At 37.4% G+C, this 21,049-nt stretch overlaps 1 protein-coding gene across 1 annotated transcript in view; it reads left to right on the top strand.

The window, feature by feature from the left end:
* The window catches only part of LOC114474580 (roundabout homolog 1-like), a 60,840-nt gene that overhangs the window by 15,139 nt on the left and 24,652 nt on the right, over positions 1-21,049 (top strand). Inside the window, exon 2 of the mRNA XM_028464991.1 lies at positions 10,522-10,611. Within this exon, the coding sequence (XP_028320792.1) occupies positions 10,522-10,611 (90 nt within the window). The remainder of the gene's footprint in view (positions 1-10,521; positions 10,612-21,049) is intronic.

Here is a 21,049-nt window from a genome sequence, read left to right as displayed (position 1 = left end):
CTGATTGTTCCCATTTGTACTTTCTTTAAACACGATGGAAATGAGGATCCCATTATGTGTGTTTGTATGTGACTTGTTATTATTATTTCCACTTATTTTAACACCTGCCACAAAATTACCTCTGTTTCTTTACCAAATATTTATGTAGTGTGTGATTTGTTTAGTGTTTGTGCTGCCAGAAAACGAACAAAAAAAGTCTTTGTAAAATTAAACCCTTTAATCCAAATGGATTCAGGCTGAAATAGATGGAAAAGTACAGCTTTTAAACAGAAATGATTTCACCTGCTCTCTTCAGAAACAAACATGAAAACAAACTATTTTAAAAGCTAACAGTGAGCGAGCACCTGGAGAAAGAGCCCTGATTAAATGTGATGTATGTAACTTAGCTGTGATCAAAGAACGTGACATTTTCCGAACACAGAATTGCAGGAGGCATTGCGCGGCTTCAGTGTTCTTGAAGTTTTTTCCAGTAAAGCAAAAACTTTAACGCCATTTTATTTCATTCAATTGTTGGATGAAGCTTTTATAAAGGCATGTTGAGGCAGTAGCTCAAGTGGTAAAGCCGGTTGGGTTTGAAATAGAAGTAGTTTGATGCCAATGCCCTGGTCTACCTTTGTATCCTTGAACAGGATACTGATGATTTCCAAATGGAGTGCTTGCTCCAATGGTGAGTGAATAAATGTGACAGTGGATCCAATCGTGACTCCATTTTGATATCACACATTTTTTGGCAACCCCAGAGACGTTTTTTTTTCCTTCTACAATTGGCTTTTGATAATGTTTTTTGTTGCCAGGATTAGTCCACAAAGTCACAAGATGCACCAGCTAAGATGTTTTTATACTGCATTTTATTTTACAAGACTTATATTTGAGGAAGTGAAATTATAGAATACAGTTGTTTAAGATTGTGTGTGGTGGTATAATTTTAAAAGGAATAATTTAAACATTTTGAAATTCAGTCTTTTTATTATTATTGTTGATAATATTAATTACGAGACATTTCAAGAGGACCCCATTTGAATCCCAGCTGACCCCACATGAGGTCACGACCCCGAGGCTGAATAACAATGGCTTAGAAAAACAAAATTTGTAGTTCAAATCAAATTTAATAGTTTTCTATCTTAAAAGCATTTAAAAAAAATTGCAACAATTGTATGTTTACATATAAAGATTTTAAAATATATTATCGACAAATTTAAGTTTTAAAGTGATCTTTTTGTGACATGTAAACATGTACCAAAGTTTTCTGTTTTATAACTCAAAGTTAATATCAAGATATAGTCTCATGCTTATATTAAAAGAATATGTGCCAAAGAGAGTAGAAATAATTTATTGAAAACATGTACAATTAAAGCTGGATATTAGTTTTCAACGAATGGTAGGGAGGAGGATAGAAATACCCCAAAAGAGTACTCATTACTGAAATGAAATGAAATTAATGAAAATTTGAATGTAAAAACAAACAACAAAATGATGAATCATATTTTTCAGGAAAAGACTTGTTCCCTGAATGTGTGAAGAACTCAATGACAGAAACCATTTATACTGTTCCCCCAATGTGAGACACCAGAGATGGAAAAAAGGCTTTTGCAGCAATATTAACACACATGAAGACTTACAAAATGAACACATCAGTACTGCTTAGGTTATTAGTTCCTGCAGTGTGGAGTTAAAAATAAAACTCACATCTACAGGATGAAAAGTTCCTCTTGACCTCAAATATTGGTTAATGTCAGCGAAGCATCTTCCTTCATGTCGTGTTTAAAAGAAATGTTTGAACTTCTCTACTCCAAGGATGGCACGTTAAAAAAAAAAAAAACTCTTTTCAAAGACATTTCTGTGGACTTTGATGTTATGCCTTGTCACTTTTACCTGAGTTTGGAAGTGGAATCTGTTTTTCTTGTATACTTTAGTCATTTTTTCATATGATTCAAAAACATATCTTTGAAGCTCTCAAGTAATTTATCCATCCAACAGATTTTTTTAACGGCGTTTGCCTTAGGGTTGAGAAGCATAGGAGACCAACACACACGCAGACAAAGAAAGCTTTCTTCTTATCATAACATTATGATGTGCTCATTAGTGTTTTTCATTCAACTAATATGCATTATTCTTCTTAAATTGTGTGTTGATTGATTATGCTTTATTAATCCCTGAGGGGAAATTCAGTTACAGTTACATCCCGACCAAGAAACATGAAAAGACAATCACATATAACATGGGAGGACAGGAACGGGGAGCAGTCAGCAGCAGGGCGGCACTCCGTTTCTTAGATGAGAAATATGGAACAATGAGTAAAAAGAAGAGGTGAAAAAGACAAAACCAAACTAGGCCCTTGTAGGGAGGGGTGGAGTTTGTGATCATGAAAAAACTCCTCAGCAAACATTGCGACAAAAACCAACAAACACAACATTCAATTCAATACAACAGCATGTTACCACAAGGGGGATGAGTCTTTAGGATCGTAGTTCACAGGTCATCCACAGGGTGGCGCTGCCCTTACGGCCTCGCCTCCTGCTGCCATCGGCAGGAAATAGGAGGGGTTGGGGCCGGAGGAGACGGTGAAAAAAACCTGTTGTGTGGGGGAGTGATCATGTGAGTATGTGCCTGTTTTCTGAGACTCTGCCGCACTCTGTCACAGTTCTCCAATGCCGATGACGTGGGACGGGGTTGCCATAGAGATGACCTAGAGAGTTTGTTAGCCAAGCAGAAGATCCCAGGTGTTCATGGGAAAGTGAGGGAAAGGTCAGAGCGTCAAATCAACATACCGTCCATGGTCGAGTGTGGACAAAAAAACAGACCTTGACGACAGGCTGTTCATCTCAGAGGGCCGAATGAATGAAGATACGTTGTTTTCAGACGGGCTAGTCATAATATTGACTACCAGCCCTATTGTTCCTGGTCATTCATATCAATAATCCAATAATGTGGCAATTTCCCTTGACACAAACTCTTGCACCACGGTGGATTCCATCTGAGAGTTCTGAGAGTTCGGCCCCTTACGTCGATGACTAGCGGCTTTCCAATAATGCTGTCAATGTAATCCAAATTTTGCAATAAATCAGGAAAATGCCAGTTCCAATCAGCAGAAGACCTGTTATCATAATTCCAATCTGGTGGACATCTTCCACATCCTCAGGACATGCGGGCTCTCCCATTGCTTGTCCTCCTTGTTGAGAAATTTGACCAATAGCGTTGAGAGACCAGCTGATCAATTCCATGATTTAGATTTAGGATTGAGATGCAGATAGTGGCTCCTATTAGATTAAGACAAGACAAAGAGCAGCAAGCAGGAAAAAAAGGAAAGAGTGCAAAAAAACCTGTCAACATCTTCATGTAAATTTCCCCGGGATCTTTTGACACTTATGCACAATAATTGGTTCTTGTCCCCCTTTCTATTCCAATTGTATCAAACATCACTCAACATAGCGGTTGCCAAATCACCAAGGTTCTGGCATCTTTATTGTTGCTTTTTGAAGTAAATTAGCTCTATGTAAATCTGCCTCTACAGAATGACGATAAGTAACAGGCTGAAAGCTGTCATAGTGCTGACCTCATGATGTACAACACGTCACAATAACTCACAGTTAAGATGCATGGCATTATCCACTGTATGCGTTTTGTTGTCAAGTCCAGGGGTTTTTCACCTACTGCTGTGGTTCACTAGTTCACAGTGTAAAACCATTCACTTCAGCTATTTTTGGCAGATTAATGTTGCAGCAGGAAGCACAAAGGGACTGTACTGCTAAATTGTTTGGCAATGTCCATTTTTATCATCATGGCTTAAAAAACCTTGAAAAATGCTTAAAGCGGCTGGATTTTTTTTTTTAGCATATAAAGACACATGCTGTCCTATTTCAGGGTCGTGGGGGTTTGACAGATAGATTAATGGACGGACGGACGGACACAGGCTGTGTTCAAAATGTCATGCTAACATAACACTCATACTAAGTCTCGCATCAAAATGAGTATTTAGTGCATTCACATTAGATAGTATGGAAAGATTGACTACTGGAGAAATGCTCCGACTTACAATCGTCCTGGGACTGGGGCTTCAAACTAAGAGTCAAACATCCCCTTTTCAAAACAAAAGCATTTTTTCTTGTTTTCCATTAGTTTTTAGCACTTTTGGGCTCTTGTTTTGAAGTAGGTTTTTCAGTAGCACGATTAAATTTCCTAAATGTCGGCATGAAATGTGTTTCCGTGAGTTTTATGGATCAAATGACCACATGTTGATATTCTATTTGGTCACTTTCTCACTGGAAATGATTCCAATCCTCCTTATCATACTAATAGTATATAGTAGACAGGATATACTCATTGCATGTGTAGTATGTTAGTATGTGATTTCGAACACAGCCATAGCGTAGGCCTCATAGATCAATACATTGAAGATCGATTGCTCGGGAAAAAAAAGATTTAAAAAGGTTGAAATTTTTGATCGGATCAATATCGGTATTGGCCGATACGCAAGGCGGTATCATATCGGAAGTGAAAATGTTGTATCGGGACATCTCTAATTGTTACTAGTGATTAGTCTGCCAAGGTGACACATTTCTGGTGTTTTCACAGAGTTTTTTGGGGAAAACACAGGAAACTACAGTATTAATTTATCTATGAGACCTACACTATGTCTTTATCTGATCAAAAATGTTTATCTCCAGAATCTTTAACTAGTATAAATGCTCTTACAGATATTTAGCCCATCTTAAATAATTAAAAGCAAAATCACTGTGCTGTCCTTGGTATTGTTTATATAGACTTTAAAGAATAGACTTCAAAGTTCTGCTGCTGGTGTATAAATCTGTGAATGGGTTTGGTCCAGAATACATCAGTGACATGTTAGTCAGGTATGAACCCAGCAGGTCTCTCAGATCTATGGACACAGGTCAGATAATGGAGCCCAGAGTTCACAGTAAACATGTTTATGCTGCTTTTAGTTGTTATGCTGCAAAGAAGTGGAACAAACTGCCAGCAGAGCTGAAGTCAGCATCTAATGTGAACATTTTTAAATCAAAGTTAAAGGCACTTTTTTTCTCTACTGCGTATGATTGAGAGAGAGATTTATGGTCATGTTGTTGATGTCATGATGATTTTACTGATGATTTTAATTGATTTTACTGACGATTTTAAATGTTCTTATTGATTTTAAACAATTGAATGTTTTATCATGTAAAGCACATTGAGTTGCCTTGAGTATGAAATGCGCTATACAAATAAATTTGCCTTGCCTTGCCTTGCCTATATTATATTATATTGTTATAGCTAATCTAGAGTTACTCTACATCTTCATTTAACCACACTATATACCTTTATTCTTTTTAGTGAGATGCCCATTGATTATTTATTATCTCAATGAATGACTTGTTCTCTTTTAATCACAATAGGAATGAGTGGATTGAACGCTTGTGTGGGAACCTAACTCACTTCCTTTTTCTTAATTATGGCTTAAAAATAGATGCAGAATAAGTTTTTTTTTTTTTTTTTAAAGTTTTGCAGCTGTGAAAAAAAAAGGGACTGAATAATTGAACCCCATAATTAACATTCCTGGTCACGTATTTATCCGTCAACAGGCCAAAAGTAAACAGATATTAGTGGGGAGCATTTTCACAGAAATCAATGTAGTCGTCCAAATGGCTTTGAGTCTTTGACAGAAAACCACTGGTCCTCTGCTCCGCCTTTGTGAAGAAACACGTCGCACAGTAAACAATCAGTCAGTGGTGTTAACAAGGCCCGTAGTGAGAATCCCCAAACTCATCATTTCTTTAGCCCATCCATCACTTTAACAGGCTAACAGGTTTAGAGTGCTGCTGCCAATGACACTTTAACAACAGCAGCTTCTCCCCTCACATCTGTCACAAGCTTTGAAGTGGTCGGAGAACGAAATATCACAAAAATTGTTGTGGTAAAACTACAGCTCGACTCCAGTCTAACGCCTGTGAATGTAGATCAATATATGTCAGTATCCAGGGAAAGGGTTGGGGTCAATTACAATTACATTTTCAATGATCCATTAATTATGATTACAATAACGGGCAGTTTTAATAACAAATTCATTATAATGAATATTTTTCCCCTGAAATTCAATTACAATTACATTCTCAATTACTAAAGTTAAATTTCAATTTTACTAACTTTTATTCATGTAGCGTTTGGATGATTGTGTCCTTTTTATGAGTGTACAATGTCATTTCATACATTTATATTTTAGTGTATTTATTAGATTATCTAATGTAAAAACCCAACTAGAGATGAGATTTGGAATTTGTCCTTAAATATAAACTTTTTGAACAAAACATCAGTTACATTCATACTATTGTTACTCTGTAAAATTGTATCCTTTTTTTATTTTATTTTTGTTCTTCACCATCCACGTAGTTAAATTCCTTGTATTGTTTTTTAAACTGTACATGGCGAATAAAACATTTTCTGATTCTAATCACTACTCTCCTAACCCTTACCATCTGTACGAGTAGTGGCAAAACTTAATATGAAACATATTTTAATAATTAACGACAGTACATACGTGTAAGCCATAATTGGTAATTGAAGTAACAAAGTCAATTGTCTTAACTCAATTACAATTCAATTACAATTACAACGACAACAGAATTTTAAAATTTACAATCACGATTATAATTGTCATAATTGTAATTAATTATACATTAAGCAATTACAATTATAATTGACCCCAACCCTGAAAGGCCCACTCATGCTTGAGGAGAAATGCAGGAACTTGAACCCTGTCAGTTAATTTTACATGTGCCACATTAATGAGTTATCAACAGGGAGGTGGTGCTGGGTGGAGGGGTGTGAGTAAAAATGGTCCCCATTAGGATACCACATCAATGGCTTTATGTTCACATGTCTGAGAGGCTCCTTGTTAATGGCCTAAGGTACCCTCTAATTAAAGGTGTGACTGTGGATCAGACAGGAACGCACTAACAAGATATAAGGGCAAGAGATGTACTATATGTATGTGTTCCTAATATACTTCCTAACAAATATAACAGCGGGGGTCTCCAAAATATTTGGAAGCATTTGGAATATTGACCAATCTGTGCAATAAAACAGGAAAGAACAGATGCTTTTTGTCTGTAAGTTGTTGTTGTTTTGTGTTTTTTTTTTGTTTTTTTTTTGCTGTTTTGTGTATTTTTGAAGTCTTTTTGTATATATATATTTATTTATTTTTTTCTCATTTAGTTTTTTTGGTCTCATTTATGTGTATTTTTCAGTTATTTTTGTGTATGTTGCTAGTCGCTGTGTGTTTTTGAACCATTACAAGATTACGATTTCATTTAGCAAATGCTTTTATCCAAAGCAACGTACAACATGAGCAGTTACGCATAGTTCCAAAAATTAATTGCGGTGGAGGGCCGCGGGCCAAAACTTAAAATTCATGTTGCAATGCATGAAATTAAATATGCCAATAGCATTAACTGTGCAAAATAAACACTGAAAGTACTTTGAAATTGAAGAACAAATTTTATTTTATTTTTTATAATTATTTCATGGTATACAATTATGAAACATCTGAATGTCTTCAAAGACATTTAGTGCAGGGAGTGGGGGGTGAATAGTTTCTTGTTCAGTCACGTATCACGTGTTGTTGCTATTCAGACTTGTTATTGCCTCCCAGACTAAGCTCCGTCTTACTGTGAACAAATGAAAAACATTGTCTCACTGGTGTCATGCTATAAGTGTCAGCCAGACGATGGCAGCTGCTGTGAATGTCTGTTGTGCTGCATGTCAAGCATGGTGTCACCTCACGTGTTACTCGTGTGTCATCGTGGCTCCATTCATTAATGTGACTCTGACTAACCCACATGGGTATATTTCTCTGTGGCTCTCCTGGGATGTTGTCAGTATAAGATGCTGATGTTGGGATGAACAGTGAAGCAGATAAATGATGCATGATGAGTTGGGGCTCAGCATGAAGCCCTTTCACCGTCACCCCATAAGTGGAACATTACGAGCACAGCGGGGGGTGGACTAACCTACGATAACAGCATTTTTTAAATTGTCTTTTGTGTTCACACCTATCAAAGTGTCCAGGGTACAATTGTGAATTATTGTCCTTTTCTGTGTCAAGGGAGATACTAAAACCCGGAAATATCCAGAAACATTTCAGTGAAGTAGGCTAAATTCTGCCCTGTACTACAGGCACAGGCTGTAATATCACCAAGTTTATCATTGTACCAGTTGTTAGAGCTATAATCTTTACCAGGGAGCAAATATTTATTCCTGGTTATTGTTTTCCAGAGTTTAATAGGGCTATTTACCAGCGAAGTTCATAAATTTAATTTTATTATTGTGCAATGTGCATAGTTCCTGTTATGAACATATATGTAGACTAAATCTGAATGAGGTAACCTTTTAAATAATAATAATAATAAAAATAGATAAATAATGATAGGGATGCACCGAATATTCGGCCACTGAATATATATTCGGCCGAATATTGCAAAAAAAGCCACATTCGGCCTTCAGTTTTGTGAGTTAAAAGCAAGGCTGAATAGTAGCGTGTGACGCAATGATGCAATCAAACAACGTGCAGTGATTTTGAGTCGGAAAAGTGCGCGCGTTGCTGCAGGAGCACAGCAGCAGCTCCTCTTTTTCGCACACAAACACAGCCAGACTCTCTCCTTACCACTCTCCGTCGTCCGTCACCGCGTAAACCGTTCAATTCCACAACCGAGTACATTGTTTAGCGCTGTGAGCCACGAATCCGTAAACATTCCCATCGGTTCCTTCTTACTACACCAGCCTATGCAGCGAGACCCGGTGTAGTGTATTAGCATGGAGTGCTAACAGCTGATGTGTGTAAACAATGAGTCCGTGGCTCCAAGCAGTGACTCCCAACACGATCAGCAGCAGAAAATGTAGTGCAGTTTGGGGCGTCCAGTAGTGCAATTTGTATTTACATATATGGCAATAAATTATAATATATATTCTATATTAAATCGCAGTGTTTGTTTTAGCTGTTAGAGAGTTGGTGACGTCACCTGCCAACGTGGGCAAAATCCAACTCGCCCATTTAAAGCTGACTTTTTACAAAATGAATAACAAGGGAGGAAGGAAACAGAACTTTTTCCACTCTGTCTGTCTGAATGAGGCTAAAGGAATGTATATCACTGCAGCAGAACCATTATACAGTGATTTTTTTCATCATACTTCCCATTTAATGCACTTTAGATCTTTTTAGAATGCATGTTTTGTTTTATTTGAAGGCCTAATATAAATGAAAAACTTTGTTGTGCTTTTTATGAAAAGCAAAGGCTACTGGAATATTTAAAATATGTCATAATATTCAATAAACTTTTACTTTCTTTAAAAAAAAATGTCTAAAAATGTATTCTAGGCTATCTATGCACTATATTCGGTATCCGGCAAGGCATTTTCATTTTGGCACATCCCTAAATAATGAAAAAAACAACTGGTTTCTATGTTTTTCCGAGCTGTAGGAATCGACGCTAAATGAAGCCCAATAAAACTCTGGAAAACATTAACAAGGAATAAATATTTGCTCCATGTGCATTCAGTACGGTGCAGAATGTACTTTCTCTGGTATGTTTCTGGATGTTTTTGGGTTTTAGTATCACCCTGTATCAAAAGAGTCCAGTAAATTCTGCTGTCAGTTTTCTAATGGTGGGGGGTGGTCACCTTTTTCACACTCTGGTGATCCAAAGTAGTCTCCAGTGAACGGTTCTGGCTCCCTATCTGCTTTTTATTCAATGTGATGCCAAATATCATTGAGGAAATGGATACTTCCGACAGACTGCGGGCCACTCAGCTGGAGGGGTGGGGTGATTAAGATTCGTCCCACCTCCCACCCCAGCTACCCCAGTACCCATTAATTCAGCCACATACAAAGGGAATGGGCATGGCCGAATCTGATTTATTTCACAGAGAGCCGTGATAAGGGGCACAGTTGGCCTCCTGTCACACCGGTTACCCACATTGCCTTTTTCTCTTTAGTTTGACCCCCCCCATCGGTCCCGCCCCAACACCTCCTGTCGCACACTCAACCTGTCAATCTGAAGAAGACCCAGGCTACAAAGGCCAGCCTGGATCAAAAGAAGCTGATTAGCAATTAATGGTGCATCATTGTATTTGCATCAGGACCATGTGAGCATTGTGTGCACAGACACAGAGTAGCCTCCCCTTGTGCTACTCTGGGGGTGCAGCCATTTGATAAGGTAGAGATGTTGGTTTTTACACTCATAGTTAACACAAGACCACAGGATAACCTCCTGCTGAGCTCAGAGAACAACTGAAGATTATATTTAGACTTTTCAATTCAAATTTATACAAGTAGGAATATACATTTTTCATTGTTTGGGGGTTGGACCATGTGGATTATTGGACTTCAGAGTTTGCATGGATGGAGTCCTGCTCTATTCTGCATATTTGCCTTCAGCTTTTGTCAAGGAAGCAGAGGGTTTAAGTTCTGGACCATTGACATGGGGAGCAAAGGGAATGTGTCCAGTTTCTCAGTCCGTGTGCCATTATCGTTGACAGAGATGGGAGTCACTCAGGAGGGTGCCAGTGAAGGGGCTACATCAGCTCCCACCGCTGAACACGAGGATGACAACTCTTTGGGCTACACAGGTACTGCTGCTGCTTTCCTGTCACACCATAGGGCAACGTTTCCCCGTCTACTTCACATTTATCTTTCATTATAGTTCTGAAACTGTTGAAAAATACATGTTTGAAACTGTTTCTCATTTAGTTTTTAGCAATGGATTTAAATTGAGACCAATGATATATACAGTAATCAAGAACTATTTATTTATTTTTCTTTCTAAAAGCCAACAAATAGCATTATATTAGTTTAAATTAATTGTAAGTTTAGTTTCAAAAGGACTGGACCTGAAAAATCCAAGCACTTTTGTAAAACAAATATATTTATTGTTAAAATTATTGTGCACAAATTAATGAATTAGATATATGAATGCCCACTTACATTACACTGATATTTATATTAAGGTTTTGTTTATTCACACAAGTGATTTTCAGGAAATTTTATCTCCTGACATGTTTTGACTGTCAACTGCCAGTCTTCTTCAGTATCCCTACGAGTTCTCTCATAACCTCAAAGCCACCACTTCTGAGGAAGACTGGCAGTTGACAGTCAAAACATGTTAGGAGATTAAAAAAAAAATCCCTGAATAAACAAAACCTTAATATATGTTTATAAAAAGAAGACAAAATGAACTTGCTGGAATTATTACATGGATATTCTGCAACGCGTTCAGTCCCAAACAGTTGTAAGAAGCTCAATATTCAGTGTTTTTTCTGTGATTTTTACACTATGCAAAGTCAGGCAAGGACCTGAATGGATAATGTAAATATGGGAGTTTCTTATACCATATGAACAGAGACTACTTTTAATTAATCAGGATAGACTGCCATTCATTTGTAAAAGATGAAAAAAAAAAGTGAGTTATTGAGTGAGTGTGCTGAAACCTGGGCATGTTGACCAGCTTGTGTTTTTTCAATAAAATCTACAAAAAAGTACTAACATTCTGTATTTATTTGTTGTTCTAGGCATATACCTCAGTTAAGATGCACTAAAGTCAAAGTTGGTTTAAAAGCCACAGGCAGATTGTATGTTATTTTTTATTTAAATTTTTTGGCACATGGCATGTTAAAGCCAATGTTTTGAGTGTAAAATATGCCAATAAAATATATTTCATACGAAAGCCTAAGCCTAACGAAGGTTAAAGTGCCTTGCCCAAGGACACAATGACAATGACTTGGATAGAAGGGGTTCGAGTTCAAACCTTGAACCACCCACACTACCACTGATCCACAGTCACCCCCTTTCTTCTGCATAGTACAGTCTTTTTATATCATAAATATGTGGTTGATCCAAACAAAAGACCATAGCTGTGTTGCAATTGCCAATAAAAGTGATATATTAGGCTTTCGAAAGTTGAAGTTTATTTACTTTTACAACTAAACAAGGAGAAAGTATTTTTTGTGTGTGTTGCTAATCAAATCCACAAGGATTTCTCTGCAATATCAGAAAGAAGAAACAAAACACATTTATTTTCTTCTCCTCGCCGTTGTGCTGTGTATCAGTTCAGTCTTTATGGTCCTCTCGGGGCGGTTGCAGAGTGTATGTTTTCCTCCTCACTCCAGTTTCTATATCTGCTTTGTGATGTGATGTATGGCTTTGTGGCTGTTTAACCACAAAGAAGACGGAGCACTCATCTCTATATTCATCCCGTGCTTTCATCACCAGGATCTTCCACTGGCCTTGGGAATCTACCTAGAAAACCAATTTTCCTTGACTGTGTCATCGTCCCATACATTACCTAAGAGTCCTATCTCCATTGCGTTCAGTCATGTTGATCCGTCTTAGTGCTGTGATGATCATGATACAGGAAGCAAAGGGAGTGCTTCGTGCAACGCCCATTTCCTATCAGCGCTACAACTGAGACTTATCCCTGGCCAAGCCTGGAGGAGCGACTCGCATGAGATATTATTAGTTATAAGGATGTACTAATGCCCTACATGCAGCTGAGAATCCCTTTCATCTCCCTGATCTCCACAACTGAGCTCAGGCCTGTCTAATGAAATGGGCCTATTAGCCAATTCTTGTCAGGATCCCAAGTGAAGTAATGTGGTCAAGAATCACTGGAGCAGCAGTAAGACTTGAAATAGAAATGTTAGCCCAAGTATGCACGAGGTGGAGTGTACAGACACCATGGGGTCGGAACTAAATGAAAATTTTTGCGTTCACATTTTTACTCAAAGATGAATATACAAATATGATAATTCTTTATTTGATAAAATCATAGTCTAGAACTCAGTGATCAGTAAATTGAAGATTCTTTGCTCAGAAAAGATGTAAAAGCTTGGAATTGCTGCTTGAAAGTTTGTTTTCATCTCCATCGCAAACACTCCTTTTGACATGTTCCTGCATTGCATTGTGGGATGTGGAATCGTGTTGAGATGGCTGCATGAAGGTGTTTTTACTTCATTCTAAACTAGAACAAAAATGGTGTCAAAGGAATCACTGACCTCCTTGTCTGAAATCACAGTAAGAATAAAGTAAAAACACTTCTGTGCATCCGTCTATGGGACTCCACATCCCACAATGCAATGCGGGGAAACTTTTCTGAAAATGCCAATAAGAGACCAATTATGTCCTTTTTCTCTCCTTTTTGGAGAGTTTGAATTATTGATCTATGATGCATGCACTATGATTTTATAATAATAAACTATGTAGGGAGCAGCTTTAATTTCATTGTAAAATGACAATAACTGCTTTCTAAGCAGCTCAATGAAGAAATGTAACCCCTAATTTATAGCTGTAAAATCTACAGCTTATATATTTTTAAGGGTGCATTGGGTCATGGCTAGTATTAATTTTTTATTTTTTTAAAGAATGTTTTATATTGACAACTACCGGTATTAACACGTTTATTTCTTTACAATGAAAGTAACCTGTCACATCCCAGCCCCTGGCTTTTTCTAATGACGACCATCACTAGCATTCATGGTCTAATATATGTCGCTTGGCTACAGTAAACATCAACATGCCTGGAAAAGATTCACAAACACTTTGGAAAAACACGGCATCTATCTTCAACAAGCCTTGGGTGGATTCAAACCACCATTGCTGTAACTTGGCAACATCACCAATCTCATCAACAACAGGTGCTTCTGTGTTTATCGGAATAGATTGTAAATACAAGATCTTAGAAACCCCTATTTGCTTCGGGTAAAATTCCATCTCATACGTGTACAGCGATCACAGGCGTATCTTTGTTATTATTCATGTCAAAAACGTAATTTGTTTCCAGCGCTGCATTTGTTTTCAGACCAATTAGCCAGTTTTATGAGCACGCTCATAAAGAGTGTCAGGACCTCACCGATGGCCTTGTTTATCCCTCAGAGTAGAAATGATTGCGATGACTGTCCACCGCAGCTGACAGCTTCATGATCTATAAAATCATGGCTTGATTTTATTGGCAGTAATATGATGTAGCACGAGAATTTCAGCCCAACCTATTCTGACGCTTGATTCCGTGTGGGAGTCTTGTTTAACTGTGTAACCCGGCAAGGCTCAGCACCTGAGAGAGGAGGATGTCATCACGAGATTGTAAATCTGAGCAGCACCGGCTCATATTACTCTGGCATGTAGTGTGAAATCAGCAGCGGCCACATTTTCCAATATTAATATAGCCTACATTTATCACAGCACCCATTTGATGTGAGTGATAGCACTGGCAAACGATAAACAGAGACCTTTTATTCAATAAATGGTGGCTGTTTTTTGCATGAGCATCATATTTATATTTTGACTTGCTCAAGGTTTTCAAAGATCAGACACCAGAGTTGGATCTAAGATCAAACAGAAACACCAATACAAAGTCATATTCTAAGTACATTGCATGAAGTTTTAGAAAAAAAAAACACAGAGAAAAATGTGTTTTTGCTCGACATGTAGTTCAAATTTGTCTGAATTATGAACAAAACCGTTTCTGTTTGGAATATTTTGGATAATGTTATTTTTTTAATTTCTTTAAATGTAATAGCTGAAAAATGAAATATTTAAAAAATAGAATGTTTTAGGTCGGGCCTTGTCCTGTTACTGTAATGCAGATGTGTCAAACTCATTTGAGTTCAGGGGCCAAATAGGGACCAGTTGGACCTCAAGTGGACCAAGGATTTTAGGCGAGAAAACGAGCACTTTCAACATTAAAGCTCCCTAGTTTGCACTTCCACGTTTAAATAACAGTTAAAGTATGTAAGTCACCGACAATCTCCAATCAATACATGACGGATATCAGTCCCTGCAGGATTTACATTAATTAAATTTATTTCATTTTGTGACAAGTTCTTATTTATTTTGGGGGAAATCTGTGGAATTTGCAGGATTTGAGCCCTGCAAATATTGTGGAGTTTCATTGAATTTGTGTATTTAGATGAACTGAAATATTTACAATTAAATTATTTGATATTTTACATAACTGATATTTATACTTTCTCCTGCGGACCACATTGGATGCCCGAAAGGGCTGGATTTGGCACCCGGGCCTTGAATTTGAAACGTTCTGTAATGTAATCACCGTGGCAACGTTCCAGCTGAGATCAGGACAAGTGGAACTCTTGGCTTTGTTTACTCCCAGCCTCACTGTCAGTTATTAAAGCTGTTGTGTATAGAAACCAATTAAGCAAATTAAGCGTGAGACAAAATCTGGTTCTTTTCTTCAATGATGCATTTTAAAGAGGGAAAGAGTGAAACTCAGGTCAATCAACATGCTGAATTAAAGAAGACGCCCAAGCTAAGCCTCAAGTTCTGCATTAGGACTCAAAATGCTGCAATAATGCAGAAATATCATTAACAGTGCACAGAGGCTGGTTTAAACAGAAGCAACTGAAAAAACCTGTGTATTTGTGATGTCTCTGCCAGGATGTTACGTGATAGTTGGGCTATTTTAATCAGCCTCCATAGTCCATGTCGAGGCTGACACTAAACAGATGCTAATGTGAGGCCCGTTAAGAAGACGTAGGGAAGGGATTCAGTGTGCACAGGCAAGCGGAAAAGCAACAGACTGTTTATCGCCTCTTGTGGCTTTGTCCCCCAAACCTCACTAAGGCAACCTGCGAAGCTCCCACTCTTTCTTTCCCCTTCCAACTGTGCTCCCCCCCCCCCCTCGATCTGTTCCACATTGCTCACAGCAGCATCATGCATGGTGGCCGTCCTCTAAACAGAAACAGATTTGTTTAGTTTTCAGGATCCCTTGCGTTTTATCATGTATATGAGAAGAACAAAGAGGCTGTATTGAGGAGACGACATGTTCTCTAGGTTTATTAGCAAGACTTTATTCACTCTTGTCCAGTGTTTTTATGAGTTTTTCGATTAATTTGAGTATGCTAGCTTTACTTTTTGTATGGTGAAGCTCATTTCACTACATCCTTAGGCCAGAGTAACTGACAACCAAACCAAATGTGGCTCTGAAAATGTATAGTTTGCCCACTGCTGATATACAGGATAATTCATCAATATTATGCTCAGGTTAAAAGACATCTGAAAGTCATTAAATGTTAAATGTTCCTGATAGAATGTCTTATTAGTACTTATTATTAGGGGTGGGATGACACAATAATGGGCTCACGGTAACGAAACAATCTTTTTGGAAAGGACAGAAGAAAAAAGATAACCATGCTTTTATTTAACTTAAACATACATACACTGGTTATGACCTTTTGCAACTCAATAGGAATATAAATAAAATAATAGTAAACCATAACAATCTGGTATGTAGTTGACTTTTTTTTATCCGACCCCTCCAAATGTTCAGCAAGAGCACTCGGAGAACATGAACCTCCGCCAAGCACCAAATATCCTTTTTTTCCAGATATTGATAGTTTATCTGGATTTAAAGGCTTGGAGGAAATTTTTATCTCATTAATAAATATACAGCAGGTCCAAATGTTTAAGCACCCCATTTCTCTTTTTTTAAATCATGATGAAATTGTGTGATAGAGGACCCAACCCAACATAACTGAGTCAAAATTAGAATCAGTCATTCATGAACTAAGATATGACTTCAAATTTCACCAATGATGAGAGATATGGATTCTTCTTCTTTTTCAAACTAATCCAGAATCAGTCTATTGATCCAGATCCCCTCCAAAATCTAATGGAATCTTCCATGGCATAAGGTTTTCTTTTGGTGGAACTGTTGTTAATCCTGCAGAAAGACAAATAAACGCCGGTGAAAAATACAAACTCCTTGGCGGAGGTGATAAAACATTCAAATTCAAAAGACACTGCAGCTTTTACCTCCATCTAAAACTTGAAATTTATCATCTTTAATGCATCCTTTGTAAACTATATACTCTGCCGAATCTGCTCAGTAGATCAGATCTTGTTGGAGGCCAGGCCAGTGTTTTTTTCTATTATTGGATACCCAACGTGATTTTTATTGGTTTTTTTACTGGTTTGTGACCAGAAACTTAGAGGCACCTCTAGCTGCTATTTAAGAATGATGTCTTGAAACAGTGACAGATAAAGAGTATGATCTAACCTCCTCACAGATCATTCCTCACTGCTATGCTTTTTTCAAAAGATATTTGAATTTTGATCCTAAAAAAAGACATAAGAAAACTTGTTAAGTCCACAATGTCAAAGTTGTCCACATTGAATGGTGCACCTATAGGCTTAGTCTAGCTTTAGTTCTTGCAGGGAGGATTGGGAATAAGAGACAGGCATATGCTGTAAAAGATGGATAAGTGTTGGTTTAGTAGGGTAAGTGCCATTCCATATGCTTACAGTTGTCTAATTTAAGCTTCCAGTGCGCTTTTGGTTAGTTGGGAAAAGTAGTGAGCTTTGAACTGAAGGAAATTGATGCCAGTTGTTAGCCTGTGTTTCATCCAGTCTTTTGACTTTAGTCCAAGCAGCTTAAAGTCTGTTTATGCACATAAAACATGCCTGAGAGCCTTGACCTTGCACGACAGATGACATTTCTCCTCTATTTGATTCTCTGTTTGCTACAGTACTGCTTGTGACTGACGTTCCTCTTCTGTAACTGTGGAACCGATCAGAACCGAGGCAGAATGAAGACGCCCCGTGGCTGTTTACTGCTCGGTTTGGAAGTGCTAAAAGACTTCATTCAAACAAAGTTTTTCTTCAGTGTGTTATTGTGTTGTCTTATTAAAAAAAAAAACTCTTTGGAAATGAGCCACCCATCTCTATAGCTCACAAAGTCTGTAAATCTGAAAAAAAAAAAAAATGTCCATTAAATAGAGGAGCTCTACAATGAATAGGCCAAAGAATGGTCGCTCAAGAGCATGACATGAATGATAGAAGGCGAGAGTAAATGTGAAAGCTGGAGTGTCTATAAAGGCAATTCAGAACTCTGACTGTAAATGTGTTCACCTTTGTCGGTTCAAGGAGACTCAAACTGAACTTTAAAAAGTACATTTCTATCCTAACATATTAAGAGACCTGAGCATTAGTCTTCAGATAATAAAGTCCCAAAAAACTTTTTTCCACATTTCAGAGAGTATTCTTATTTTTCTCTTTCTTGCTAAAGAGCATTGTGTTTGCCTGTCAGCAGGGAGACGTGTTTTGTTTTACGCTATCGTGTTTGGCGAGCTGGTGAGATGGAAATGAAAGCCATTAAATAGTCTTAGTCAGGGAAAAGGGAATGTGGGCTCCTTTTTTTTTTTTTTAACCCACGCCAGTGTGTCACCCTGCCACCTCTTTGCCGCGGGGGCCAAGGATTTCTGAGGGGCCAACACATCTGAATGAAGAACCAGCATGTCGTCTACAGGAACCCCCATGCTGCCTCAAGCATAGAAACATCATAAGAAAAGACAGAATGTCCACAAACTCTGTTTGAATATTAAGAAAAAAAAGAATGAAAAGGGCCGGGAGGATGAGAGACACTCACTCCATTCACTGTGTGGGCGATGAGAAGGAGAAAGGATTGAACTCAACTACTGCGCATATTGTGGACTGAGCTGCCCTCATTAGGATCCCATCTTTTAGGGTAACATCACTGGATTTAGGAAACCATGGCCAACACTGCAGGGTTTTATGTATTTGGCAGAACTCATAGGAAGATGCAATGAGAACTGGTGGGAAGTGCAGGAACATTTGCAATATGGTGTCCTGAGGGTTTTCAAGAGACTTTTCTTTGGAATTGATTTTCAATATTTTCCAGTTCTTCTTCTTTTTTTTTTTTTAAATATATATATTTGTGGCACAATTAACTAAGACGTTCTTTACGCAAGCGTTTCATCACTGATACACTTCAACATGCGTATTGTGCATCTACTGGTTTTCTTGTTTGCCATGCTGGTCGTGTTAGGAGTTCCTAAAGACTACGACGGTCCATACGGCTCCCGTCGCCTTTCTGGATTACAGAGGTCTCACTGGTGTAAACGCCTGACTGATAATCCTGGATTTCACCAAAACCACCAGACTCAGAGGCACTCCAATAAATGTAGCCACGTGTTACACAGTAAGTATTAAAGGCTGTAGTTTATTAAGTAGCTACTATCTGACAAACACTGACATCAACAGGAGTGGATTTTTTGTGTGTGCAAGTGGCATTTACTCCAAGTAGTTTGCTTCTGCGAGAAACTTATTTTTTGTTAGTATTTTTAATGATATTTTGGCAAAAATGAGCTGGTTTGTGTACTACTACGATTCTAAGTATCAATGCTAACTCAAATTTTTGTCTGCAATGGTTTGATCAGTGTCCACTGTTTACAGAACCCAGTTTTCATAATTTTTTCACGCATTGTTTTTGTTTTTTTATGTGAAATATGAAATATAGTGAAAAAAGGAAAACCCAAAGAAAGATTAAATAAATAAGATAAATAAATAAAAAATGCTAGATGTAATTCACCATCCATCAAACTACTTTTTTTTTAGTGAAAGGACAGCATTTCTCATTTCTGCTCCACAAAAAAATAAAGAAAGGTGAAGAAAATCATCAAGAAAAAACTTTATTAATAAAAATGTAATATTAGAGGTTAAATGTATTTTACATAAATCAGCATATTGGTAGATAACAGTTTAAAATGTTTCATCAAATGGGTAATGAACTTGTTCTCCATGATATGAAACAAGTCTTCCATGTCCTTTTACTTCTTTTTATGCAAAAAAACTACAAGAAACTTAAAAATCTTTGAGGAAAGTAGGTTTTCAGAGCAATGTTTAACTACTGTGCCAGGGCTCTACTGTAAAACCAATTTCACCACCTCATTAAAGATGAGCTTTTGCAACGATGACATAAATATTTAGCTCTAAATAGGCACCGGCGCCTTTAATGTCTTTTAGACGACAATAACGGCTCCTCCATGTCAGAAGGTGGCAGTATGAAGCACTGATTTATAATACTTTCTAATGGCTCAGTCTATCGATAGAGGTATAATATGAATATTCTCAATGATTTATTAACTACTGTAACATAAAATCCAAATGTTAATGAACATTGATTTATCTTTTTTTTACTACATTACTTTACATGTTGTGTTTACATTAATGTATGCCAGCTATGGTTGTCCAATAGTATTACTATACCAGATGGAGCCGTTTTGCGTCATCTCGCCTGGATTAAAGTCATTCTGGAGCCGGAAAAAAAAAACCTTCTCAATGAAGACAATACAGTGTATAAAATTCTACACAGTTAAAATAATATCGAATCATTTTATGAGCTAATGGATTTGAAGGGCTACAAAAAATAACTTGAATTTGATAACATGTTTGATCATGTTGGTCAACACATGTTAATTGCTAATTTCTTGCAACATATCAAGCATGCATATTAAGGCAGCATGTTGGCAATTAAATACATCTTTCCCCGCACATATGCAATTTCTGTATTCTTCCAAAATAGTCTTTTTGTTAGTTTAATTATCTTACAAGGAATTTAAAACTCAAGGTTAGCCACAGGTGCAGGAAAGTTGATGGTCAGTAGAGGTTGTAGGAGTTGGAAGGTGGCTGAGTTATTGCACAATGTGATTTATTTTTAGGTTAACCAATTGTTTTATCACAATTTGATTTGACATTAATGTCAATAATCTATCAACACCCTCTGTAAGAAGTAACAATTCATTATTTCATTTGTTCTTTTTTTTTCTTTAAGCTAAAAAGAGCCAGAGAGCCACATGAGGCTCCAGAGCCGCAGGTTGCTGACCCCTGTACTATACAGTATGTTCTGGTACAGTCTGGTGTGACGTTCAGTGTCATTACATGATGAATAATTTGACCCACCAACATCCTCATTGTAACCTGCGTAACCTCATGTTTTCACCCATTTTAAAGCCTCACCTCCAGCCAATGTTGATTTTTGGCTTTCTCTCAAAAATGCCTGTGAAATAACATCAGATTCTTACCTTTATTATGTGAAGTCTTATAGTATTTAGTAAAAAACTTCTAAAAACCCTGCATTACATATGGTAAAACATCTGTTTAACTTTTGCTTTGCTACATCAGAACCTCCACATACCCACGTGTAGCAATCAGGCCTTTCATGCATCCTCTTATGCAGATGGCTCTCAGAGTGGTCTC

The sequence above is a fragment of the Gouania willdenowi genome, chromosome 13 (genome assembly GCF_900634775.1).
Source record: "Gouania willdenowi chromosome 13, fGouWil2.1, whole genome shotgun sequence".
NCBI classification, from domain to species: Eukaryota; Metazoa; Chordata; class Actinopteri; order Blenniiformes; family Gobiesocidae; genus Gouania; species Gouania willdenowi.
The sequence above is the reverse complement of the archived record's forward strand: the minus strand, read 5'-3'. Positions and strand labels throughout refer to the sequence as shown.